Source organism: Acanthochromis polyacanthus, chromosome 4, assembly GCF_021347895.1.
Source record: "Acanthochromis polyacanthus isolate Apoly-LR-REF ecotype Palm Island chromosome 4, KAUST_Apoly_ChrSc, whole genome shotgun sequence".
Classification (NCBI taxonomy): Eukaryota; Metazoa; Chordata; class Actinopteri; family Pomacentridae; genus Acanthochromis; species Acanthochromis polyacanthus.
The window spans coordinates 2,053,027-2,080,687 of record NC_067116.1 but is presented as its reverse complement, the minus strand read 5'-3'; the positions used below and the strand labels follow the sequence as shown (position 1 = coordinate 2,080,687).

General features: G+C 42.3%; 2 protein-coding genes across 2 annotated transcripts in view; one reads left to right on the top strand and one right to left on the bottom strand.

The window, feature by feature from the left end:
- LOC127533529 (NK-tumor recognition protein-like) overlaps positions 1 to 6,498 on the bottom strand; it is a 59,873-nt gene extending 53,375 nt beyond the window's left edge. The window contains exon 1 of the mRNA XM_051946735.1: positions 4,178 to 6,498. Coding sequence (XP_051802695.1) covers positions 4,547 to 6,412 — 1,866 coding nt within the window. The 5' untranslated portion in view covers positions 6,413 to 6,498 and the 3' untranslated portion in view covers positions 4,178 to 4,546. The remainder of the gene's footprint in view (positions 1 to 4,177) is intronic.
- LOC127533533 (xyloside xylosyltransferase 1-like) overlaps positions 1 to 27,661 on the top strand; it is a 59,190-nt gene that overhangs the window by 11,980 nt on the left and 19,549 nt on the right. Inside the window, exons 3-4 of the mRNA XM_051946746.1 lie at positions 1,756 to 1,903; positions 22,215 to 22,347. Of these exons, the coding sequence (XP_051802706.1) occupies positions 1,756 to 1,903; positions 22,215 to 22,347 (281 nt within the window). The remainder of the gene's footprint in view (positions 1 to 1,755; positions 1,904 to 22,214; positions 22,348 to 27,661) is intronic.

Sequence of the window (27,661 nt, the reverse complement as noted above, 5' to 3'; positions counted from 1 at the left end):
CAGCATCGGTTACCGTGGAGATGTAGTTCTGCAGCATCGGTTACCGTGGAGATGTAGCTGTGCAGCATCAGTTACCGTGGAGATGTAGCTGTGCAGCATCGGTTACCATGGAGATCCAGCAGATTTAAAGAGACGTTTAGAACTCTACCTTCAGGTTTTATGGACCTGCTAACTCTAGATGTCCAGAAACCATCTGGAGGATCAGGACTGAACAGAACTAACTTCATCCTTTTTTCACATTTGGTTCTAATAATTCTGTTTATTAATTGGTTTCTATTGCATAATGAGTGCACTGGACATTAGCCCTGTAGTAATTTAGCTTGTTTTTAAGATACAGGCTGCTAAGTACCAGTGAGATGTGAAAATAGTGTTCTGGATAATCCCTGCTTCATCTAATAGGTCAGTGCTGGTTGGAGGTCATGAACCTCCTCATTAGTCTCTGTCATGGTGCCCATTGCTGATAAAGTTTTTCTGTTTTCCTAATGAGACACAAAACGACAAACATGAGACACAGAACGACAAAAATGAGACACAAAATGACAAAAAAACCAATACGACAAAAATCACACAAAATGTTACGAAAACGAGACACGAAACAACACAAAAATTACAAAAATGGTACACTAGACAACAGTGAGACACAAAATGACAGAAATGAGACAAAATATTACAAAACAATGCATCAAGCAAAACACAAGATGACAAACGTAGGACAAAAAACACGAGCGAGACAAAAAGGAAACACCAAACGACAAAAGTCAGCCAAAAAAGACAAACAACAAAAACAAGATAAAATATTGCAAAAATGACACAAAAAAAAATAGACACAGGAAGAGGCTCCACCTGGTGGTACAACCAGGAACTACAGCTGGTCTGCGGTAACCTGAAGTGTGTTTTATTGATTGATATGGTGTCAGATGGTTACTCGTATTGGCAGATAGTAAATATTAAATTGCTTAAAATGGATCAGGGCTTCCTAACAGTTCTGGTTCCTGGGCCCACCCCTCTGATCCTGCTTTTTATTTAGGAGTCTACAGAGAACTGTTAAATATTCTTTGCAAACCTCTATCATGTGTTGTTCCTTCCCATGAAACGCATTAATGAGCACCTGATTCTAATAAAGGAGGCTGGAGTTGTAATGAATTAATGCCACCTGTTCTCCCTCCTCACTGATTCATGTGCCATCACATTACCAGGAAGTCTGATTAAAACAAATGAACTGGAGCTTAGTTTAATCCTGCAGGACTCACTGTTGGTCCACCAAAGAAGGTTCAGTCCACTTTATAGCACAGCATTCAGGTTTAGTCTGAGGCCTGCAGCACTCACAGGGGAGTCATCGGAGTCTTGGTGGCCTCCAATAAGCGGTAAAAGGAGAGGACTCAGACGGTGGATTAAGTCCTGTTTTCGTTCATTTAGTGTCTTTCTTCTTTAGTTGTCCTTCTATGTGTCATAAAAAGAAGTTACAGGTTGTAGATTTCTGTCTGGTTCTGAGTTCTTCCATAAAAGAGTTCACAGAGTGTCCCGTTTTACAGGACTGACCTTTATTCATGGAGAGAGGAGCTTCATCGGTCCTCTGAACGACTAATTTCCTCCAAAAAAATGTAAATGATCATTTCATTGAGTTAGTTTTATAGTGAAGGCTGGTTTCATGATGCAGCTCAGGAAGGAAGCTAACAGCTAGCCTTCAGTGGTCTGATAAAATGATGCACTTCCTGTGGTTCTCAGATCTCGTACTGACTCGGCCCCTCCTTGCAGGTTCTGTTCCATGACGTGGCGGTTCTGACCCAGAAGCTCTTCCCCATCGTGGAGGCCATGCAGAAGCATTTCAGCGCCGGTTCTGGAGCTTATTACAGCGACTCCATCTTCTTCCTGTCCGTCGCCATGCATCGCATCATGCCTGACAGTAAGACCTGCAGCCTCCTCACCTTCAGCAGCTGCTTCAGAGGAAACAAACGGCGAAATGTGGTTCTGTAGAGGAAAACAGTAAAACCAGTAACTGTACTTTCATCAGTTTTCATCTACAACCTGCTTTTTATGGTTTATAATAGTTCTGACTTGCTGATATGAGTCTGAAAGTTTACCGTGAAAGAAGCACAGAACTTCAAAAAGGTCCTTCTGAGGAAAGTGTAAGGTTGGTAGGTGGTTGGTCAGAACTGTTAGAGACGATGGAAGAAGAAACCAGCATCACTTTGTGGATAAATAGTTTCTAAAACCACATTTCATCTTCAGACTGAGACTCCTGGATGGATGTAAAATGATCTGGTGTCAGTTTTTAACAGAACTCTGTGTTTTTCATTCATCAGAAATGTCAGAAAATATCATTAAAGTTGTCCAAAGCTACACAAAACCATCTCATATTTCTAAATATTTGTCAGAAATGGCTCAAAAAACTGTTGGAAATGACAAAAGACATCCAAAATGACACTAAATTGTCCTAAAATCAGTCCAGCAGCTGACATCAAGAGGCTCCATGCAGGGTAATTTGGGCTCTTTTTGGGATAATTTTGGCCATTTTTGTGATGATTTGACATGTGTTTTGTGCCAAATTTGAGTTTTTGTCACAATTTCACCTGTTTTATGGTACTTTTGGTCCTTTTGTGGTGATTTTGCAGGTGTTTGTGTTGATTTTTGGGTGTTTTTGCTGGAATGTGTGCTTCTTTCAGGGTAGTTTTGCCTCTTTTTAGAGTGATTTTGTGTGTTTTTGCGGTCATTTTGGCCATTTTTGTGGTGATTTTGGCAGTTTTTTGTGCCAAATTTGAGTTTTTATCACAATTTCACCTGTTGTGTGGTAATTTTGGTACTTTTTTGTGAAAAACTGGCTGTTTTTGTGGTGATTTTCCATGTTTTTGCTGGCTTATTTGAACATTTTGGGTAATTTTGACTCTTTTTGGGATGATTTTGCAAGTTTTTTTTGTGCCAGCTTTGAGTTTTTGTGACAGTTTCACCTGTTTTGTGGTGATTTTGGTATTTATTGTCATGATTTTCCATGTTTTTGTGGTGATTTGGGGTATTTTTCCTGGCATATTTGGATCTCTCGGGGTAGTTATGGGTCTTTATAGAATGATTTTGTGTCTTTTTGTGGAAATTTTGTCTGTTTTTTGTGACAAATTTGAGTTTTTGTCGTAGTTTCACCTGTTTTGTGGTAGTTTTGGTCCGTTTTTGTGGTAAATTTGGCAGCTTTTGTGGCGATTTCCCATGTTTTTGCTGGCATATTTGAACGTTTCAAGGTTGTTTTGGCCCTATTTTGGTCTCTTTTCATGGCAATTTTCCATTTTTTTTTTAGTTCTTTTAGTTTCAGTTTCTACCAGATCTCAGATGTTTCTCCTCCTAAATGTCATGGTTCTACCTGGTGGACTGATGAAGTTCTGAAAACGTCCATTAAAGTGATAAACCTGGAGCCTCCTTTCTTTTCACTTGAAGGACCTGGAGCTCAGACTTCACATGAATGAATCCCTGGTGTTTGTGAAGCCGTGTAGAAGCTCTTGTCCTGCTGTGAGTGTCTGCTGAGACTTCTGAGACTCTGGCTTGTGTTGGCGCTGATGCTGAAGCCCAGCAGGTGGAGGCGCTGTGGCAGGTATCTGACGGACACGTGGACGGCTGCAGAGGTCCTGCAGAGTGAGCAGGAAGGAGGTGTTCCGTCGCCGCTGCCCACATTAGAGCCCCCCGTGCTGGCCGTGACCGATGGCAGCGATACCCTCCAGCGGGGTTCTCTTCCATCCACAGAAGAACCGCAGGACGTGGCTTTGGTGTCTGAAACACACATGGAGAGTCCGTCTGCTGCCACCGGAGGATTAGAGTCCACGTCTGGATGCACCTCCAACATTTAGCTTCAGTTAAGGATGGAGTCACACCTTCTTTGAGGAGCAACAAAGGAAAATATCATCATGTAGTCCAGGGGGGTCAAACTCATCTTAGTTCCACATCCAGTCCAGTCTGATCACCAAGAAAACCAGCAAAACCAGTAAAACCACAGCATTATAACCTGTAGATAACCACAACTCCTCATGGTTCCTTTGTTTCACATTTCAGGAATTATCTTTTTACTAAACATCATGAACAACCTGAAATTTATGAAGAAAAATAAATTCAGGTTTATCCACATTCATCCTCAGTTTATCATTTCCACATCACAACTTCCAGATCAGAGTGTCTACAAAGGAACACAACATTTAGTCACCTGGAGCTGAACCATGGAGGATTTACTGGAGGATCACAACCACAAACATCAGACAAAAAGACGATAAACAACAACAACATGACAAAATATGACAAAAATGAGACAGAAAATGACAAAAAAAATTAGACAAACGACATGAAACAAAACAAAAAAAGGCAAAGAAGTTTCAAAGCAACAAAGAAATTGACAAATGATAAAAATGAGACAAAAAAATTACACAAATGACACAAAACGACACCAAAAATGACAAAAACGAGAACAATCTAGTATTTTACTTCATGACCAAAAAGCTCGTCATGGTCTAGAAATGAATTTAAATTTATAGTTTTACTAATTTACAATCTGCATTTAATGTCTTCTCTGTAATTTTTACACTTTGAGGACCTGATTGGACCCTCTGGAGGACCACTTTTGGTCCACGGGTCTCATGGTGGACCCTCCGGAGGACCACTTATGGTCCACGGGCCTCATGTTGGACCCTCCGGAGGACCACTTTTGGACCACGGGCCTCATGTTGGACCCTCTGGAGGACCACTTTTGAACCACGGGCCTCATGTTGGACCCTCTGGAGGACCGCTTTTGGTCCACGGGCCTCATGTTGGACCCTCTGGAGGACCGCTTTTGGTCCACGGGTCTCATGTTGGACCCTCTGGAGGACCGCTTTTGGTCCACGGGTCTCATGGTGGACCCTCCGGAGGACCACTTATGGTCCACGGGCCTCATGTTGGACCCTCTGGAGGACCGCTTTTGGACCACGGGTCTCATGTTGGACCCTCTGGAGGACCACTTTTGGTCCACAGGCCTCATGTTGGACCCTCTGGAGGACCGCTTTTGGACCACGGGTCTCATGTTGGACCCTCTGGAGGACCGCTTTTGGTCCACGGGTCTCATGGTGGACCCTCCGGAGGACCACTTATGGTCCACGGGCCTCATGTTGGACCCTCTGGAGGACCGCTTTTGGACCACGGGCCTCATGTTGGACCCTCTGGAGGACCGCTTTTGGACCACGGGTCTCATGTTGGACCCTCCGGAGGACCGCTTTTGGTCCACGGGTCTCATGGTGGACCCTCCGGAGGACCACTTATGGTCCACGGGCCTCATGTTGGACCCTCTGGAGGACCGCTTTTGGACCACGGGCCTCATGTTGGACCCTCTGGAGGACCGCTTTTGGTCCACGGGCCTCATGTTGGACCCTCTGGAGGACCGCTTTTGGTCCACGGGTCTCATGGTGGACCCTCCGGAGGACCACTTTTGGTCCACGGGCCTCATGGTGGACCCTCTGGAGGACCGCTTTTGGTCCACGGGCCTCATGTTGGACCCTCTGGAGGACCGCTTTTGGTCCACGGGCCTCATGTTGGACCCTCTGGAGGACCACTTTTGGACCACGGGCCTCATGTTGGACCCTCCGGAGGACCACTTTTGGTCCACGGGCCTCATGGTGGACCCTCTGGAGGACCGCTTTTGGTCCACGGGCCTCATGTTGGACCCTCTGGAGGACCGCTTTTGGACCACGGGCCTCATGTTGGACCCTCTGGAGGACCGCTTTTGGTCCACGGGCCTCATGTTGGACCCTCTGGAGGACCGCTTTTGGTCCACGGGTCTCATGGTGGACCCTCTGGAGGACCGCTTTTGGACCACGGGCCTCATGTTGGACCCTTTGGAGGACCGCTTTTGGTCCACGGGCCTCATGTTGGACCCTCCGGAGGACCACTTATGGTCCACGGGCCTCATGTTGGACCCTCCGGAGGACCACTTTTGGACCACGGGCCTCATGTTGGACCCTCTGGAGGACCACTTTTGGACCAAGGGCCTCATGTTGGACCCTTTGGAGGACCACTTTTGGTCCACGGGCCTCATGTTGGACCCTCTGGAGGACCACTTTTGGTCCACGGGTCTCATGTTGGACCCGCTGGAGGACCACTTTTGGACCAAGGGCCTCATGTTGGACCCTCTGGAGGACCACTTTTGGTCCACGGGCCTCATGTTGGACCCTCTGGAGGACCACTTTTGGACCACGGGCCTCATGTTGGACCCTCTGGAGGACCACTTTTGGACCAAGGGCCTCATGTTGGACCCTTTGGAGGACCACTTTTGGTCCACGGGCCTCATGTTGGACCCTCTGGAGGACCACTTTTGGTCCACGGGTCTCATGTTGGACCCTCTGGAGGACCACTTTTGGACCACGGGCCTCATGTTGGACCCTATGGAGGACCACTTTTGGTCCACGGGTCTCATGGTGGACCCTCTGGTTTATTTGATGATCCGCTGTTGTTTCTCAAATGTAGAGATGAAGAGTATCTCCTCCTTTCAAGTAGTAAATCAGGAATCGCTCCGTCTCAAATCATCACATTTCTAGAACGATCTCTACTCGACCGTCTCTGATTGGTTTGAAACTATTCATTCATAAAATATGGATCTTTATCAAGATGTCTGCCAAATTTGATGATGATACGTTGAAGACTGTCCAAGATCATTTCCTTCAAATGTACCCGTCCTTCCAGTAACTCCTTCAGAGCAGTCATAGCTGTCTTGGTGGTCTCTCTAGTCTCTTTCTCCGTCTCTGTTTTGAGGACGTCTTCTAGTCAGATCTACGTAAAAGCTAAATTAACCCTCCTGTTGTCCTCATTTATGGCACCAAAAAATATTGTTTCCTGTCTAAAAAAAAATACAAAAATTCAGCAAAAAATTCCCCAAATTTCTGAAAATTTGCAAAATCTTCAGGAAGAAAATTCCAATAATTTCTTAAAAGTTTCCCTTTTTTAAAAATTTTATTTAAAAAAAATTCCCCAAATTTCTGAAAATTTGCAAAATCTTCAGGAAGAAAATTCCAATAATTCCTTAAAAGTTTCCCTTTTTTTTTTAAATTTTATTTTTAAAAAAATCCCCCAAATTTGGCGAGAAAATTCTTGTAAATATTTTCAGATAAATAGTAAAAATCCTCCAAAAAGTCCTACAAACATCTAAAGTGATTCCATATAAATCATTAAAACTTCTGATATTTTCTTTAAGAACATTCACATAAAAATGTGAATTATGTGAATGTTCTTAAACATTTTTAACATTTCTTTTTTACACCAAAAAAGTTCAAAATGTCCCAAAAACGTTGAAAATGTGGACATGAGAAGTTTCACTGTGAAATTTTTTTCCACATTTTCAAACTTTAAAACGGATTAATTTGTCCTGCAGGAAAACATGAGGGTTAAAAAGACGATGATTCAGTGATAAAAGCAGTAAAAGAGGAGAACTTATAGTTTTAATCATTCTGTGGAGTTAGAAGTGTTTTCATTCATTCAGTGTCCTCCTTCTTCAGTTCTTCTATGTGTGGCAGTAACAGAGTTACAGATGGTAGATGGTAGGTTCTGTCTGCTTCTGAGTTCTTCCATAAAAGGTTCCAACATTTTACCAGGATGACCTTTATTCATAGAGAGAGAGGAGCTGTTAGAAGCTGTTCAGCATAGTTTTATTGTCAGACAGGAGTGTGTGTGTGTGTGGTGTGTGGTGTGTGTGTGTGTGTGTGTGGTGTGTGTGGTGTGTGTGGTGTGTGTGTGTGTGTGTGTACTTGTTTCTGCTATACCGGTGGGGACTTTGACCTGACTATTTGCTATAAAGGTGGGGACTTGTCTTACGGTGGGGACCTAAAAGGAGGTCCCCACGGGTGGCAACACCGTTTTCTTGGCCATATTGTTGTTAATAAAAAATGTAAAAGTGCAAAAACGTTTGTTTAGGGTTAGGCATTGATTTGGTGATGGTTAAGGTTAGGGTTAGGGTTAGGAGTTAGATATGAATGGGAGTCAATGGTAAGTCCCCACCGGTATAGAAAAACAAACGTGTGTGTGTGTTTGTGTTAGCGCCTCACGTAGTGTTCATCAGACTCTTATTGATCGTCCACATGTGTCTGCTGCGTGTCCGAGTGGTCACACGTTTCTATTTAGAGAAGCTTTCATCTGAGCCGGCGTCACGTCTTAAAGGGAGCGTGTTCCTCAGAACACAGACATGAACCGTGTTCCTCAGAACACAGACATGAACCGTGTTCCTCAGAACACAGACGTGAACCGTGCTCCTCAGGACACAGACATGAACCGTGCTCCTCAGGACACAGACGTGAACCGTGCTCCTCAGGACACAGACATGAACCGTGCTCCTCAGGACACAGACGTGAACCGTGCTCCTCAGGACACAGACGTGAACCGTGTTCCTCAGAACACAGACGTGAACCGTGCTCCTCAGGACACAGACATGAACCGTGCTCCTCAGGACACAGACGTGAACCGTGCTCCTCAGGACACAGACGTGAACCGTGTTCCTCAGAGCACAGACGTGAACCGTGTTCCTCAGAACACAGACGTGAACCGTGTTCCTCAGAACACAGACGTGAACCGTGTTCCTCAGAACACAGACGTGAACCGTGCTCCTCAGGACACAGACATGAACCGTGCTCCTCAGGACACAGACGTGAACCGTGCTCCTCAGGACACAGACGTGAACCGTGTTCCTCAGAACACAGACGTGAACCGTGTTCCTCAGAACACAGACGTGAACCGTGTTCCTCAGAACACAGACGTGAACCGTGTTCCTCAGAACACAGACGTGAACCGTGTTCCTCAGAGCACAGACGTGAACCGTGTTCCTCAGAGCACAGACGTGAACCGTGTTCCTCAGAGCACAGACGTGAACCGTGTTCCTCAGAGCACAGACGTGAACCGTGTTCCTCAGAGCACAGACGTGAACCGTGTTCCTCAGAGCACAGACGTGAACCGTGTTCCTCAGAGCACAGACGTGAACCGTGTCCGTGTTCCTCAGAGCACAGACGTGAACCGTGTCCGTGTTCCTCAGAGCACAGACGTGAACCGTGTCCGTGTTCCTCAGAGCACAGACGTGAACCGTGTTCTTCAGAACACAGACGTGAACCGTGTTCCTCAGAACACAGACGTGAACCGTGTTCCTCAGAACACAGACGTGAACCGTGTTCCTCAGAACACAGACGTGAACCGTGTTCCTCAGAACACAGACGTGAACCGTGTTCCTCAGAGCACAGACATGAACCGTGTTCCTCAGAGCACAGACATGAACCGTGTTCCTCAGAGCACAGACATGAACCGTGTTCCTCAGAGCACAGACATGAACCGTGTTCCTCAGAACACAGACGTGAACCGTGTTCCTCAGAGCACAGACATGAACCGTGTTCCTCAGAGCACAGACATGAACCGTGTTCCTCAGAGCACAGACGTCCATCCATGTTCTCCGTCCTCAGTCCGTGTGTTTCTCTGCAGTCCACCAGCAGACCGAGAACATGACCTCTGATTAACCAGAAGTGCTGTCTGGTGGGAGGTTTGGACGTCCTGTAACTGCAGAACTCTGTGGCTTTAATCTGGAGAATTCAGAGAAGGAACGTCGTCTTCAGAGTAAAACAGAGAACACGGACCAAACAAAGAGCTTAAAACAGTAAATATACGGGAAATAAAAGCATCTGTGAGAACTGTTTGATTTTTATTAGACTGCAGGAGAGATTAGATAAATGAACCACAGCGCACTCAACATAGCAATATTTTTATTCAATAGGCTACACAATAATACACTAAACGACAAAAACAAGACACTAAATGACAAACTGGCACATGAAATGACAAAACGAAGACACAAAGTAAACTCAGAACTGTTCCTAAGATGTACCACATTACACTTCAGCTGTTTACATAAACACAAATGTCGTTAGCTTAATGCTACGTTAGCTTTAATCAGGCTACGGCTGAACAGCTAGCTAGTTAGCATTGCTAATTCACATTAAAGCTAATATTTACTGGATGCTAACTCTCTTTTCTGGTCAACACAGAAATACACTCCATCGACATCTGCAGTGTATGGCACACATTATATCTGACACTACAGCTGTTAGGCCATTAAGGTACGTTACGGTTCAGCGGCCCGCGGGCGGGCCAGTTTGAGATCTGCATAAGCATTTTTCAAAATTGAACAAAGCTGCAAACTCAATGATAGAAACACTATACACCCATGGAAAGCTTAGATTCTCATGAATCCGCCGGTATAAACCACTTTCAGATGTGATTATCACAGCAGGTAATATAAACACATTTGTCCAACAAACAGCAAATCACGTAAACATGCACAACTCACCTTTGAAGGCTCATAACTGGTCAAAAATGAAAATATTCCACAAAAAAACAGCCATAATCCAAGCTAGCATCCAGACAAAACAAGCCAGTATAATATTTTGTCCAAAACATGTCTTGAAATCAGTAAATAATCCACAAATAGCTCGGCTTCGTGCGCACGCACGTTGCGATGTGCGTTCCACACTCCATCCATTTCGCTTCATATCTTTATGTAAGCTTATGTAGCATTTTTTTTTAGCGAACTACTGCTCAAAATGGCGGCTGAATTCTAACCTTGTGATTGACACCGCGTTTCAACCAATCAAGTGACCGTGGTCGGCCCTCCACGGCTAAACAGCCAACCGTTGTCGATGATGACAAAAGTGGACGGGACTTGTTTCCCTAGTAACGGCGAGCAAATCACGTCGGCGGAAACTTTTGACTGACAGGGCTTGTAGCCAATGAGCCTCCTGAATAGCAGGGTATAAAAGAACATCCTCTGTGAGCAGACCAGTGTCAAGTTTCACACCTCCGCTCCGGCCTGCTGCAGCAGCCTCTCTGTACCTCTCATGCCCTGTCCACACGTATCCGGATAAGTCTGAAAACGCATATATTTTTCTCCTATTCGGCCCGTCATCCACACGTATCCGGAGGTTTTTGGTTCAGAAAACGGAGGTTTTGAAAACTCCGGCCAAAGTGGAGATTTGGGAAAAACCCCGGGTATGCGTTTACGTGTGGACAGACATAACCGGAGTTTTAGGAGCGCAGACGACACTGCCTGCCACAAAACTGCTGAGACGTCAGACATGCGACCTTTGTAGACAATTGGAGCAGAATGGATGCGCTCAAAAGTGTACTGGTTTCAACAATACTACAGGCGCTTTTTGCTTGTTTGATCCTACAAGCTCATTTACTGCTTCACCTAGAAGAGCATCGGAGACTGCTGTGACTTCCGCTATTTTGCACCTGACAACCATTCCACTTCCTCGGCATGTTTGACACGAGAGACGCCGCCGCCGCTTCTGGGTGAGACCGGGACGCACAGCCAGCTGGTGGGAAAACTTTGAGATGGAAGTCGTCCTCCCAGAAGAATGGCGTGATAATTTCAGAATGTTACGGCCCTCATTGCTTTCATTGTCGGAACTGTTACGTCCTCACATCGAAGGAGACTCCACTGTCATGCGATCACCGGTCAGTGTGGTCAAGAAAGTTGCCTGCACCCTGTACTACTTAGCCAACGAAGGTAGACTGAAAAAAACTGCAAATGCGTTTGGTTTGTCAAAGCAGGTTGTCTCGAAAATTGTTAGACAGGTGTGTAAGGCTATAACAGTGACAGAAGTGATGACACGAGACGGAAGCTTATTCTGATTGGATAAGCTTGATATATATGTACATGTATCCGGATACGTGTAGACGGAGATTTTTGTAGAAAACGGAGACTTGTGGCCGCAGATTTTTTCCTAAACGGAGGGGGGCGGATATTCGGTTTTAAAAATATCCGGATATGTGTGGACTAGGGATGTGCGTGACTAGTCGTTTAACCGCCTACTCATTTATTAAACGTTTAGTATTTTACTAGTCGGTTAAAAGCTAGTGTGCTATTCAGGTTGTCAGCTTTCAAAGGAGACCCCAACCATGCCTGTACTCCAAACAGTTCAAGAACAGCATTCAATTTACTTTCTGTACATCTTCAGTAGAAATTTCAGACGAAAACTGACTGAACCTTAAAGGGCATTAAAATAAGAAAATAAACGTTAACTTACTGAAATATCAGATTCCTTCAGTGTCTGCTGTAGGATCAGGACTTTAGCCGTGCTAGGAGCTGACGTCAGGCAGGAATCCTGTGATCAGGTATGACCACTCACCTGCACAGAAAGCCCCGCCCAGAGCCGTTTGATTGACAGCTCAGTCCACCAAGCAAAGAAAGCAAAGACTTTAGCGTTTGCTTTTACTGGATGGACTGAGGAAAAAGCAATGACAAAATTTACCTTCATATTTCCATCTTTATAGTTTTATTCTTTTATTTATTCCTCTTTACATTTACACATTTATTCCCTGATTTATTTATTTTTTTACAACAGATTTATTTACTTATTTCTCTTTATATTTGCACATTTACGTCTTTATTTTTTAACAGATGTATATTTTATTGTGGCAGTCCTGTGACTCCATATTTTGGGACTAGTTTTGTAGATGAAATAATCCTAGAAATGTTTCTTTTTCCTGGTTTCTGTCGTTCTAACTGCTGCTTAGAAGACATCTCTGAGTTCTCTCTCCTTCATGATGTTCTGGTTCCTCAGAGCTGCAGGACTTTAAAGATGATCCACAGTGAGTTAAAATGAGTTCCAAGGGTTAAAATCCTGGTTTTAAAAATGTTGGAGTCATCAGTAAATGATAAAACTACTGTATAGACTTCATTTTGTGAAGTATTTATTAAAATTCCAACTCTGATGAGTCCACGGACCAGAACGACAGCCGTCATGTGGACAAACAACAGGAGGAAAACTAAAGGTGAACAATGGAAAGCTGCTGTAATTAATGAGCTTCCTGAGCGGCTTTTATTTCCCCTCCAGAGGTCTGGACATGCTGGGACCTGAGTCTTTCCTACAACACTGGCTTTATTTTCCACCGTTGGTAGACGTGTTGGTGGAAATGTGACTGGAGGAGTAGGGCATCCATTATATTATTAGACTATTATTAGAATAAACCTGTTGTCTTTTAGGTTTAGTCAGATTAAAAACAGCATGTCACTGGAAACCTCAAAGGAATAAAAGTGTTCTGTCCTCTTCTGAGAGGTTTCCCTGTCAAACACAACCAAAAAGAAATGCAAAATCACCACAAAAAGGTAGAAAACAAACACCAAGATACGCAAAATCACCACAAAAAGGTAGAAAACAAACACCAAGATACGCAAAATCACCACAAAAAGGTAGAAAACAAACACCAAGATACGCAAAATCACCACAAAAAGGTAGAAAACAAACACCAAGATGCGCAAAATCACCACAAAAAGGTAGAAAACAAACACCAAGATGCACAAACTGACTCAGAGCAGCAGTGAAAGCATGGTCCTGACAGTGAAGCATGGAGGTGGCGGTATGATGATATAGAGCTGGAGAAAACTTCAGACTTTAAGTTTGGTTTTGTTTCTTTGTGGTCATTTTGTTTGTGGTTGTTTAACCCTTTAAGCTTCAGTGTACCGCCGGCGGTACACCTACTAATTTGCATAGGAATTTCAAGAATGTCCGACGGGTGCAAACGCGATTATACAAACACTATACGCCGATGGAAAGCTTAGATTCTCATGAATCCGCCGGTATAAACCACTTTCAGATGTGATTACCACAGCGGGTGAGAAAAACACATTTGTCCGACAAAAACAAATATTCATCCATCCGTTCTCTATACATGGCTTCAACGCACACAGCGCGACTCACATTTCCGGGTTTATTATTACACACAAAAAAAAAGATTCCACAAAAAACGGCCATAATCCAACCTTTTACATCAGATGACACAAGCCAGTAAACTATTTTGTCCAAAACATGTCCTGAAGTCGGTATAAAATCCTCGAATCGGTCATTTTCAAGGAAATGCACCTCCCGATGTGCGTCCAATATTCCCCGTATTTTTCGTAATTTTTTTTATTTAAAAATAGAATATTAACGATTTTTTGTACTGAAAACGGCTGGAATTGACTGAAGCTTCCTGTTGTCTTCATTTACGGGCACCAAAAAATATTGTTCCCTCGAATTTGAAAATTCAGCAAAAAATTTCCCCAAATTTGTAAAAATTTGCAAAATCTTCAGGAAGGAAATTTTTAAAAATCCTTAAAAGTTTCCCTGAAAAGTTTTATTTAAAAAAAAATCCCCAAATTTTACAAGAAATAAAAATTTAAAAAATAAAAATTGTAAATATTTTCAAAAAATGAGTAAAAATCTTCCAAAAAATCCTACAAATATCTAAAGTGATTCCATATATATCAGTAAAACTTCTGTTAATTTCTTTAAGAACATTCACATAAAAATAAACCAAAATCCAGAGAAATTCTCTGGATTTTGGTTTATTTATGTTTGAATGTTCTTAAAGAAACATTTTAACGTTTCTTTTTGGACCAAAAAATGTTCAAAAAATTCCCAAAAATGTTGGAAATGTGGACATCAGAAGTTTTACTGTGAAAAAACAGATATTTTTTCCACATATTCAAACTTTAAAACGGGTCAGTTTGATCTGTATGAGGTTTAACGTTCCTCTGACCAGGACCACCACAGTGAAGCACGGAGGTGGCGGTATGATGATCTGTGGCTGGCGAAAACTTTAAAACTTTCATTCTGGGTTAACTTTAAGGGTGTTTTTGAGTGTTTTTGTGTCTCTTCTGAGCAGGACCACCACAGTGAATACATGGTCCTGACAGTCATTCTGGATGCATTTTGAGTCATTCTGGGACAAACCGAGTCAGTTTGGACGTATTTAATGGAATCTTTGGACAAGATTCAAGTAATTCTGGACACATTTTGAATCATTTTAGGTCAATTTTGAATCATTTTGGGACAAAAGGTGTTGGCTACATTCATAGATGCATCATGAACGTCTGAGAATCACCAGAAAGAGACAGAAATGAAACACCTAGATAGGATGTGAAACTACCAGTAGTACCACAGTGAATGCATGGTCCTGACAGTGAAGCACGGAGGTGGAGGTATGATGGTCCAACTCCTGATCTGATCCTAACAGAACCTTTGTGGTCGAGCATCACCATAAATATAGTACCATCTCTGTGGATCGTGGTGTCATCAGCAGTAAAGGTGGACCCACAAAGTACTGGAGACAAATCAAGGATTAGAAGGTCTGTAATGGGATTTATTTTGGTTGACTTCCTGCTGTGGCATCTGTGTTTTAAATCTAATAAATACTAAACAGGATGCACTCCCCTCTGTTCAATAACCTATAGAAGCATGTGATCTGTGCTGGTGATGAAGGTCTTGGTGGTAACAGTTATTTAGACTTAATGAGGCTGAAGATAGATTTCAAGTGATCTGCTTTAGAGAAAACAAGCCGGTGTGTTTTCAGCTGAATGATGGTAAAAGCAGAAAACAATGTCCTTTACTAACGGGCTGGAAGTGCTCGCATCAAGACCAGTATTAGGCTTAATGAGGCTGACCCACTTTCCTCCTGAAAATATGTGATGTTAGATAAGAGTGTCCTGTTGTTGTTTCTGTCTGATGAGTCCACGGCCTGCGGCGGCTCTTAGTCTCTCTAACAGCATCACTCCTGCACCAGATCGACTTACATCCCAGCATTTCCTATCAGTCCGTCTATCTACAGCAGCTGGAAATCAGGAAATCTGGTTTCATGTTTGACCCCAGTGAGGCTCATTCTGGTCAAACACACTTCTACAGTTCATCTGAGCGACAACAATGAAACCTCACAGGGTTTTAACTCCACGGGTCAGAACAACCCGTTTTAAAGTTTGAAAATGTGGGAAAAAAATATATTTTCACAGTGAAACTTCTGGTGTCCATATTTTCAACATTTCTGGGAAATTTCTGAACAGTTTTTGGTGGGGAAAAAGAAATGTTAAAATGTTTTGTTGGATTTTGGTTGATTTTTATGTGATTGTTCTTAAATAAAATATTAGAAGTTTTACTGATTTATTTGTAATCACTTTGAGTGTAACTGTACACGTATTCGTACTGAACCGTTCAGTACAGAGGTGTACCGCGGTACGAACAGTTTAGGACTATTAAGAATGTACAGAATTGTTTTAATTGTGAAACCTAAAACTTCGTAGCGCCCACAGTTCCAGTGGACCTTCTCCGGCTCACAGTAAACTAAGTAGGACCTAAAAACAAGCAGGAGTTTCCAGGGAACCACAGGATGTGACGGATCGTTATTCTCCTGCCGGAGCTTCGTGGCTAATGCTAGCAACAACGAGAAGAAGCTAGAGCTGGAAGACGCTCCACCGTCATTAAAATCACCAGTTTGGGATCACTTTGGTTTCCCAGTGAAGAAACAGAGAACTGTACAAACGATGCTCCCAACATCATTTCATCAAACCCTGCCTAGCATGTCAGAACGGGCTAAAGCAATAACCAAGTCCATGGTGTTTTCATAGCAGCAGATCTACGGCCATACTCCGTTGTTCAGAACTGAGGTTTTAAACTGATGAAGGTCAGCTTACAGTAACTTTACATTACTGCTCTTTGCTACAGATAAATGACTAGATTGTGTATTTTTTTTAGCCTACTACTATATTTATAGCTTGGAAAATCCAAACTGAATCTCCATGTAATCTCCTATCTCCATGTTAGGGGATACAGGAGAGTCAGTTTGGTATTGTGTGAACTGAATCGCGTTTCCCTTCCGGTACAGTTTGGTACGACCAATCATAGCACGGGAGGTGGGAGTTAATGCTGCGTCATCTTCAGCGCCTGGATTACCCATAAAGATGATGCCGGAGGAGGAGGAGGGGGGCCACTGCCGTAAAACAAGAAGGAGAGAGAGAGAGGAGGGGGGCCAAAGCGAATCTTTTTGTGGTCTCTTGGCGTTTTGGATGGCGTTAGTCGTTGCCTTTTTTCACTTGACGTTTCCGACGATGAGGAGGCAGTGGATGGCTCGTTACTTTCGGCTTCTTGCCATTGTTTGTACAGAGGAAAATCCCGTTCCAAACGTGTGAGTAAATTTAAGCAACTTTTACACATACGCACCGACTTGGTTTGGCTCCGATTTAAAGTTATTCCTAACACCGCTAATCGTTCTAAGGAGTCTTTTGTTGCGTAGCCTTTTCAAAAATAAGTGTTGTACTTGAGAGTACCCCATGTATTCGCAGATTTTTGTGACAAAAACAGCAGTAATCATTCACCGCGACGCTTTCTCGGCTGCATGCCGTTGTTGTTTGGACTACATGGACTACAAGGTCGATTTGTTTGTGCGTCACATCCGTGTTACGCTGATTGGTTCTTTCTCGTTCAAGCTGCATTCGTTAGCCCCTCCTTTTTGAAATCGTCTCCTATCATCACAATGCCAGACTGCCTTTATTTGTATTTATATTAATACATAAATAAAGTCAGTCTGGATTTTCCAGGCAAGTATATTTATGCTGGTAAACAAGAGCCTCACTAAATGATGGTGTTTTTTAAAAAAGCAGTTACATTAAAATATATTTCCTATTGTAGGTGATAGAGCCCGTTATGAAGCTCCTTCTCATCCACACTTCAGCAGAAAGTCACATCAGCTCTGATATCAGCAGGTTTTTATTTTCATTTTTCCCCTAACTGAGAACAAAACTGTGGTTTTTAACGTTGCATACCTAGTAATCACTTTAGATATTTTTAGGATTCTTTTGGAGGATTTTTACTATTTTTTTAAGTATGTACAAGAATTTTCTTGCTAAATTTGGGGGATTTTTTTAAATATAACTTTTAAGGAATTATTGGAATTTTCTTCCTGAAGGTTTTACAGATTTAAAGTTTGAAAATGTGGTGAGAATGCATTTTCACAGTGAAACTTCTGATGTCCACATTTTCAACATTTTTGGAAATTCTTTTGAACTTTTTTGGTGTAAAAAAAAAGAGAAATCTTCAAAAAATGTTTCTTTAAGAACATTCAGAATTCATACTCAGATTTTCTGAATATTCTTAAAGAAAATATCAGAAGTTTTCCTGATATACATGTAATCGTTTTAGAAATTTGTAGGATTTTTTTTTTTGGAAGATTTTTATTAATTACATTTTTTTAAAATTATTTTTCAATTTTAATTTCTTGGCAAATTTGGGGGATTTATTGATTTTTTTTAAAATAAAACTTTTTAAAATAAAACTTTTCAGGGAAACTTTGAAGGAACTATTGGAATTTTCTTCCTGAATGTTTTGCAAATTTTCAAATATTTCTGGATTTTTTTCCCTGAATTTTTGGATTTTTTTCAGACAGGAAACGACATTTTTTGGTGCCTGTAAATGAAGACAGCAGGAGGGTTGATAAATTTAACGTAAACTTAGTAAAAATACTCCTGAAATCACGTGGGAGCTGCTGCTTGTGTGCTTTTCCGAGCAGCTCGTGTAAAAAGCGCCGGCCGTTGACCTTCTCAGGACTTTGTGTTGAGTCACCGCTCCCACATCAAACCCACATCACAGTGTTGTAACGAGCTCAGAAGCTCTTCCTGCTCGGCTCCCGGCGGCTAAGCCCCGGCAGAGCCAACAAACGGCGCTGGTCACGCAGGGATTACTGCTCCTCGCCGCTCTGTTTCCACGGCCCTTTGTGACGCTCCGCTTCCTTGTTTTTAGAGCTCCATAAACAGCTCGCTGCTGAGTCGTCTTTTTCCCTCGCTCACGTCCACAGACCGTCTGAACGCGTTCACATCTCAGCCGTGGCTACACACAGGCCACTTCCTCTCTTATTTTGCTTTTCGGTTGTCGTGATTTTCCCAGAAATGATCTCGGTGCCCCAGTTGGTCCCGCATCAGATTTCACTGTTTTTATTCCAGTTCTGAAAGAGGTTTGTAGCGGCTGATCACAAGATATGAAGGTTTTATGTCTCTTTGTTGTCATTCTGTTTTTATTTGTGGTTGTTTGGTTTGTTTTCGACCAGCGATCGGAGATGCAGTTTTTTACATTTCTTTTTTTTTCACCAAAAAATGCTCAAAGATTTCCCAAAAATGTTGAAAATGTGGACGTCAGAAGTGTCACTGTGAAAATATTTTTTTTCCCCACATTTTCAAACTTTAAAACGGGTCAATTGTGACCCTCAGGACGACACAAGGGTTAAAAAATGATTTCTGGGTAATCTTTTTATTTCTTTTTAGTTTTGTGTCTCTTTATTGGCATTTTCTTTTTATTTGTGGTTGTTTGGTTTGTTTTCGGAGCAATAGTGAATGCATAGTCCTGACAGAGAAGCACGGAGGTGGAAGTATGATGAAATGTGGGTAAACTTTAAGGCTCTATCAGCATGTTGGTAGCTGGTTGGTCAGAACAGACGATGGAAGGATCATTTTACAGACATTTTGATCGTGCAGTTTAACAGAAACTTGTTTAAAATGGTTCAAAAGTCATCCTAAATGATACAAAAATGATCCTGCATGACTGAAAATGTCACAAAAAATGGTTTAAATTGACTCAAAATGTGTCTAATGGGATAGAACTTATCCAAAACGAGCCAACATTTGTCCAGAATGAGACAGACAGAGTCTAGAATCACTCACAAATGGTCAAGAAGAACTTGAGGTCATTCTGGAGAAGTTTCTGTCATTTTGGGCAAAAAACTGAGCGATTTAGGAGGCACTTCTGATTATTTTGGACATCTTGTGACTCATTTTGGACATTTTTGGAGTCATTCTGGACAAGTTTAGGTAAAATATAGGTAATTCTGGGTAAACGTTAAGGCTCATATCAGCGTGTTGGTTGGTGGTTGGTCAGAACAGACGATGGAAGGATCATTTACACACATTTTGATTGTTCAATCTAACACAAACTTGTTCAAAATGGTTCAGGTCGTCCTAAATGACACATAAGTTGTCCTGCATGACTGAAAATGTCACAAAAAATGGTTTAAATTGACTCAAAAATGTGTCTAATGGGATAGAATTTGTCCAGACTGACACAGAAATAGACTAGAATCACTTAAAAATGGTCAAAAACAAATTTAAAAATGCCAAAAATGATCCTTTAATAAATCATTTCAAATTTGTTCAAAAGAACATTTTTGCCAATTTTGGGTCATTCTGGAGAAATTTTTGTCATTTTGGGCAAAAACTGAGTAATTTAGGAGGTGTTTCTGATCGTTTTGTGGTCTTTTGACTCATTATGGACATTTTTGGAGTCATTCTGGACAGGTTTAGGAGACAACAGGACTTTCTGGGTAAACTTTAAGGCTCCTATCAGCCTGTTGGTCGGTGGTTTGTCAAAACTATTGTAGACGATGGAAGGATCATTTTACCAAAAGAAGATACCAGGATCATCTTCTAGACGTGATTCATTCTGTGGTAAAACTGTTTTCTAAAGCCAGATTCAGTGTTTAGATTGTGATGCCTGCATGGATGTAGAACTGTTCTGGTGTCAGTTTTTGACAGAACCCAACGATGTTTTTCATCCCTGAAAACGTCACGTTTCTATCTGCTGTTCTGATGAAGTTATGAGGCTCAGAAATGATGGAAAAAGCCTCTAATGCAGTGCTCAGGTCAGATCCGGCTGCTTTCATAAACGACCCACTTCCAGGCTGCAGCTGATTATTTTTAAGAAGGCGTCTTTTTCAGTCCATCAGCACCAACTCGGCCCATCCACAGCTGTCAACCGACCATCCCATAATATGACTGCCTGCAGACGACAGGCCATCATCTCTGACAGCACGCCTTCAGTGGCTTTCATCGCCATGCCAACCAGCAAAATATAGGAAGCTGAAACAATGAGGAGACGACGGGCTGAATATCCTGGTTACTGCTGCTGGAACTTCATCCGCAAACACTCGCTCCTTTTATAGTCTGGTCGAGCTTCTGCACGTTTATCCACACCCTCATGAAGTCTTTTTGGTTTTAGATCAGGGGTAACATTACAGAAGAAAAGGTCAGATGCAGCTCTGCAGTGTCTGATTGTGTTAAGCTTTCTACAGTCTGACTGTCGCCTCTTTTCCTCTGACTGAGGTTTCCTGGACGGACTCTTACAGTGATATAAAGGCTGGATGATGAGCTGGAGATCACAGAAATAGATTCCACATTGGCTCAGAAGTGCCTTTTCCTCGATCAGCTAATTTTGGTTAAATGTAGTTGAAGGAATCCATCTTCCACGTGGTCAGGGTGGACAGAAGCTGCGTGTTCTTCATTAATCAGCTTATATTCTGGGTTAGTTCAGAAAATATGTCTCTCACTTTGCTCAGTCTTCATGAATCTGTTCATTAGAGACAAAAACTATTTTCAGTAAAACATTTTGACTGAATGTTGAGATGTTTCAGATGTTTTCAGATTCTGGAAATCGTCTGTTTTGAATTAAAAAACGTCTTAAGGCCATTTGAAGGGTTCAGGATCTGGAATATCTTCTATATCTGGAATATCACCAATACCTTGGATCAATAAAGTATCCATCATCCATCTGTCCATCCATCATCCATCCATCATTCATCTGTCCATCCATCATCTATCCATCCGTCCATCCATCCCTTCATCCGTCCATCCATCCATCCATCCATCCATCATCCATCCGTCCATCCATCATCCATCATCTATCATCCCTTCATCCGTCAATCCATCCATCCCTTCATCCATCCATCCCTTCATCCATCCATCCCTTCATCCGTCCATCCATCCATCCGTCCATCCATCCCTTCATCCGTCCATCCATCCATCATCCATCATCCATCCATCCATCCCTTCATCCATCCATCCCTTCATCCGTCCATCCATCCATCCCTTCATCCATCCATCCCTTCATCCGTCCATCCATCCATCCTTCATCCATCCATCCCTTCATCCATCCCTTCATCCATCCGTCTATCTATCCGTCCATCCATCCCTTCATCCATCCATCCATCCATCCATCCCTTCATTCATCCATCCATCCATCCTTCCTTCCTTGACATTTGTGAGGACATGATTGAATGGCTCCAGCAGAGGTCTGATTTTTTTTTTTATTATTGGTCTTTGAAAATGGAATAAAAAAAGTCTAAAATGTTCAACCCAGAGCGGCATCATGGCCCCAGAAGGTTCCTGTACGTCTTTCTAAATGGATGTATGATGAGATTTGTTGATGTTTTAGCTGTGGGAGGTATAATTCTGGAGATATGAGGGTAAGAGGGTGAAAATACTGAAATTAAAGTTCGGCCAAACTATTTAACTGAACTTACTTTCAGGACTCTTAGTTTCCTATTATCTACATGTTCAGGATAGTCCTAGATGTTATTAGATTTAGACCCTCATCATCAGTGTTTCTGTGCTTCTCTTCCAGGTCTGACTCATATCGTCCAGCTGGACCTGGACCTTAAATACAGGACCAACATCAGGGAGCTCTTCCAGGAGTTTCAGCGGTTTCCTCCCGGAGCTGTGATCGGCATCAGCAGGGAGATGCAGCCGGTCTACAGGTAGGAAGAGCTTCCCTCCACTCCAGCTGCTGCTGATGGAAACAGGACGGTAGAATCTGAGTGTCTGCTGACGGGGAAACCTCCAGGACCTTTGAGATGTTGACATTCACATGAATAACTGAGACTGGGCTTCGCTGTGAAGTCGAGGCTTTTAACTGTCCGCTCAGCGCTGATGCTTTCCGGCTCAAACTGGATCAAAGGCCGACATCTGAGAAAAGTCCCAAAGACGCCCTCACTTTGGTTTAAAATCAACCCAAAACAAGAGTTAAAGAGGAAATATTACAGAACTGTCGGCAATATTTTAACCGAATGAAAATGTTTTCACCGAAAAGGAAAAAGAAAAAGGTCCTGATGCCAGTAAATGTAGATCAGTTGTAGTTCCTGGTTTTTCCACCAGGTGGAGCCTCTTCTTGTTTAATACAAATGACAGAGACTAATGAGGAGGTTAATGGACACCAGACAGAGTGAAACAATGAGACAAAATAACACAACAGAGACACAAAAGATAGAAATGACAATGCAAAGACAGCACAAAGCAACAAAAAAATTAGACACACAGGACACAAAAACACAACAAAATACAACAGTAGGAGACACTAAACGACTAAAATGAAACAAAACAACAAAAAACAACAGGTAGGAGACACAAAACGACTAAAATGAGACACAAAACAACAAAAAACGAGACACAAATTGACAAAAACGAGACGCAAATGAGGAAGTTAATGACCTCCAAGACAAACTGAGACAGAATGAGGTTGTATTTTTTTTAGCCCAAATCATGTCTGTTGACTAAAATAAACACAGAAGCTCAAAAAGTTAATCAAAATTTGCACCGTAGCATGCTTCCACACGTTGTGCTCTCCCTTTACGATACCTGAGTGACAGCGGATGGAAACGTATGGCGAAAACAGGTTAATTCTATCATCAGTATCGTTATTTTTAGGCTTATATATCCTTCATGAAACATTAAAAAGCCAAACTAAGGCAAAAATAAGTGTTTTAAATATGGAAAAATGCAGATGAGCTAGAAACAGAAACTAATGTGGTAGTTAATGACCTCCAACCAGAACTAATGTGTTTGTAAGAAACAAGGATTGTTTCTGGATCACAGTAACATAACAGCATAAAGCAGCAATATTAGCACAGGATGAATATCTGCTGTACTCAGTTCATGTCTGTGACTGATAATCCTGCCAGCTAATCATAATTAGCATTCCTAGCATCACGCCACAGTCTACGACACCTGTGGGATGTAATCAAAGAGTCTGGATTTGGTCTGTGCTGATTCTGATCTGTTAAAAACTGCTTTTGTGGGAAACATCCCTAATTGATCTGTAAATGTTCTGTGTAGTTCTAGAGTTTATCACACTAGAGTGGACTCAGAGTGACGAGCAGTGCAGAGAAGCATGTATCTGACAGTGGAATGACGCATACTGTATATTTGTGGAATATTCTGATTTTCTGACGCTGATGTTCTTTGTGTGCTCGGACATAAAGACGGCGCTCTTTGGTTCGGTGGCTTTCACCCATCAGACAGGAAGACAAACAGAGTCCTGCTCTCGCTAACTCGAGGCAGCGCTTGGATCTTCACAGCTACTTTCTGTCACAGATTCAAAGTGAGAAAGAACATCAGAAGTCTGCAGATTCACAGGATCTCAGTGGTGTCAGAGTTTCTCAGCTCCAAGCACAGATTCAGAGGCTTGGAAGCAGCTTTAGGGACGGTAACGGACTATTTAATGACCGAGAAACGTTAAATATCGACTCAGAGTGAAAATATGACAGTTTGGTTTGTGAGTGTGCAGTAATGTCAGGTTCTGGACAGAAAGACAGCTGGATGTCTGTTATTCTGTTATGTCTAAGAACTTACTGAACCAAAAACCAGAGAGAACGCTGTTTAACTGCTGCTCAGTTCATGGAGGAAAGAGTCAGATTCCAGCTCCTGAAGAGCCTCAGAGAGCTCCTGCTGGGTTTCTGCAGCTTCTTCTAATTCAATTCAATTCAATTCAATTTTATTTATATAGCGTCAATTACAGTCAACTCGTCTCAAGACGCTTTACAGAACCCAAATGCCTGACCCCCAGAGCAAGCCCAAAGGCGACAGTGGCAAGGAAAAACACCCTTTTAACAGGGAAGAAACCTCGAGCAGAACCCGGCTCTATATAGGGGGGACCCATCTGCCTGCTGGCCGGGCGGGTTGAGAAGGACAGAAGAGGGCAAGGGGGAGGGATGGGAGAAGAGGGAGGGGTGGGAAAGCAAGGAAAACACAACACACATTTGGATACATGCATGACAGGATATGTGACACAGACAAAGTATAAGCTAACATTGAAAACTGACTCATAATTTACTCTTATGATGTACGGCTCTGACATTAAACATACTCCATATATAGCTAGCAGTAAAATTCAAACAGTATGTAAGTTAGCATAACAGTATAGTGAAGGCAATGCAGAGTTGACTGGTGGAAAAAGGGAGTTGGAAGCAGAGGGCTGGAGGAAGGTCAGCAACAGCATCCCACAGTGGACATGATGGAGACTGGACCAGCTGGTGGAACATCAACCGCAGATCTGAAGCATCCAGCTCTGGGACCAGGGACACTCGGAGAAATAGCACAGGGGGAAACAGAGTGAATGTACTGCAATAACGGTATACATATTAAATGTAAAGGTAGATAGAGAAGGGCTCAGTGCGTCAAGAGAAGTCCCCCAGCAGCTTAGGCCTATAGCAGCATGACTAGAGGCAGAACGAAGGGACGTCCAAGAGGGAGTCAGCTGTGCAATGAAGACACAAGCCGAACCCCTGTGGGTCACCCAGTCAGCCCCAACTATAAGATTTGTCAAAAAGGAACGTTTTAAGCCTGGTCTTAAAAATAGAGAGGGTGTCTGCCTCCCGAACCCAAACTGGGAGCAGGTTCCACAGGAGAGGCGCCTGATAACTGAAGGCTCTGCCTCCCATTCTACTTTTAGAAATTCTAGGAACAACAAGTAAGCCTGCAGCTTGAGAGCGAAGAGTTCTACTAGGATAATAAGGTACTATCAGATCTTTAAGATATGATGGAGATTGGTTATTAAGAGCTTTATATGTCAGAAGAAGGATTTTAAATTCTATTCTGGATTTAACAGGAAGCCAGTGAAGAGAGGCAAGTATAGGGGAAATATGATCTCTTTTGCTAACTCCTGTCAGTACTCTCGCAGCAGCGTTTTGGATCAACTGTAGATGTTTGAGAGAACTATTTGGACAACCCGATAATAAGGAATTGCAATAGTCAAGCCTGGAAGTAACAAAAGCATGAACTAATTTTTCTGCATCACTCTGAGACAGAATGTTCCTGATTTTTACAATATTACGCAGGTGAAAAAAGGAAGTCCTACAGACTTGCTTTATGTGTGAGTTAAAGGACATGTCCTGGTCAAAAATAACTCCAAGATTCCTCACAGTAGTACTGGAGGCCAATGTGATGCCATCCAGAGTAACTATTTGCTTTGAAAGCGAGTTTCTAAGATGTTTGGGGCCAAATACAATGACTTCAGTTTTGTCTGAATTTAGCAGTAGGAAGTTAAAAGTCATCCAGGTTTTAATGTCCTTCTGATAGAATCACTGAACAGTTTAAAGTGAAGCGTTGCTGTGCTCAGCCATCTGGACTTCAGATGAAACTCTGGTGTGATTTAGTTATTTAACAATCAGCACTGATGGGATGGAGCATGACCGATTATCACACGGAAAAACAGCAGACTATGAACCATCGTTTACTACACCTGAATGAAGTATTCACCCCCTTAATCTGCCTAGAGACAGACTACAAGGCCACCAAGACTCCTATGACTCCTCCAGTAGTGTGATGTCTTGGACATGAAGAAGGTGAGTCCCTCTAAAGGAGGTGAATCCTTCTGCAGGCATGTAGTTCTATTTTATTTGTTTAATTCATCACCGTCACTTTGTAGAGAATAATTTTCATCTTGACATGAAAAGTTTTTAAAAAATCCGTCTAAAATATCTCAATAAACTGACCGTGATTCATCGCTGGGTATGAATAAAAGGATGAAGCTTCCAGAGGATGCTGAATGTTTTTCTAGATCTCTAACTGGACGCTGGTCACAGTCGGCACCATGATGGGATGTTTTCTCTTATGTCTTCTTTTAAGTCCTTAGTGCCAGAAAAATTATTGTAGATTTGTTGGGATCCAAGCAGAGTGTCACCTCCTGTCAGAAACATTTGGTCTCCTCCAGTGATTCAGACGTTTCTGCTAAAAAAATGATCTGACAAACTGAAGACTCTCCGATCAGAACCAGATTCAGGTCCGTTCATGTCAGGATTTAGTTCAGGGTTTACTTATTTCATATCTGGGACCAAAAACTAATTTCTGTTAAATACTTTCACCAGATTTGGGGATTTTCCTGTTGTCAGACTTTGATTTTTTTTTCTATTTTCACCCTCTAAAACACATGGGAAGCTATTTTAGAGTTCAGTATCGCCAGAAATAAAACTTCCACAGACAGTAAACTTAAACAGACTGGACAAAATGATTAAATTAATCCAACAGAGGACAAATTTTGTCATTAATAAACTTAAAGAAAGTGCAATCCAGGCTGGTCTAGTGTCTCCGTAAAGTTCCTGTTGACTTCAGGCTGCAGCGCCCCCTGGTGACTAAACTCCTTCTCATTTCTGAGGTCAGGAACTAGAATCAGCTGTGTTCTCAAATCGTTCTGTTCTGTCCTCGTTAGATATCATCGGATGCTTGGTCAGGTTCTTTAGTTATCGTCTTACAGGGATATCTGTGGGTTATTTTTACAAACGCAGCTGATTAAGACTCAGCTGATGCAGGAGGCGTCAGACACGGCCTCACAGATAAACTGGTGTTTGGACAGTCGGTGTGTTTCTGGAAGGCTGTGGAACCAACATCCCTCATTCTGCTTCTTCAGCCTCTGATCAGACGGTTTCCTCCATGTGGACTCCTGAACTGATCCAGATCATGAATTATAGTTTAGTTTGGATTTTCATGTCTGTATGAAGCTGTCAACCCACTTTAATTTTACACAAATACGACAAATCATTGCTTCAATAACAGGATGGTACAATAACACAACATGACAGACACAAAAAGACGCTTAAATAACAAAAAAAGACACAAAAAGTGGCTAATGTTAGCATTGATGGTAGGAGTAGTAATGTGGCTATATATATATCAGTCCTTCCATGAGGGCGTTTTTCGTGATTGTTGAGGCCGAAAATGCCTGAATTCGCGGCAGCTGTTCTACAAAATTGCGATAAAAGTTGTGATGTTTTAAGCTTATTTGTTGTGATGAAATTGCCG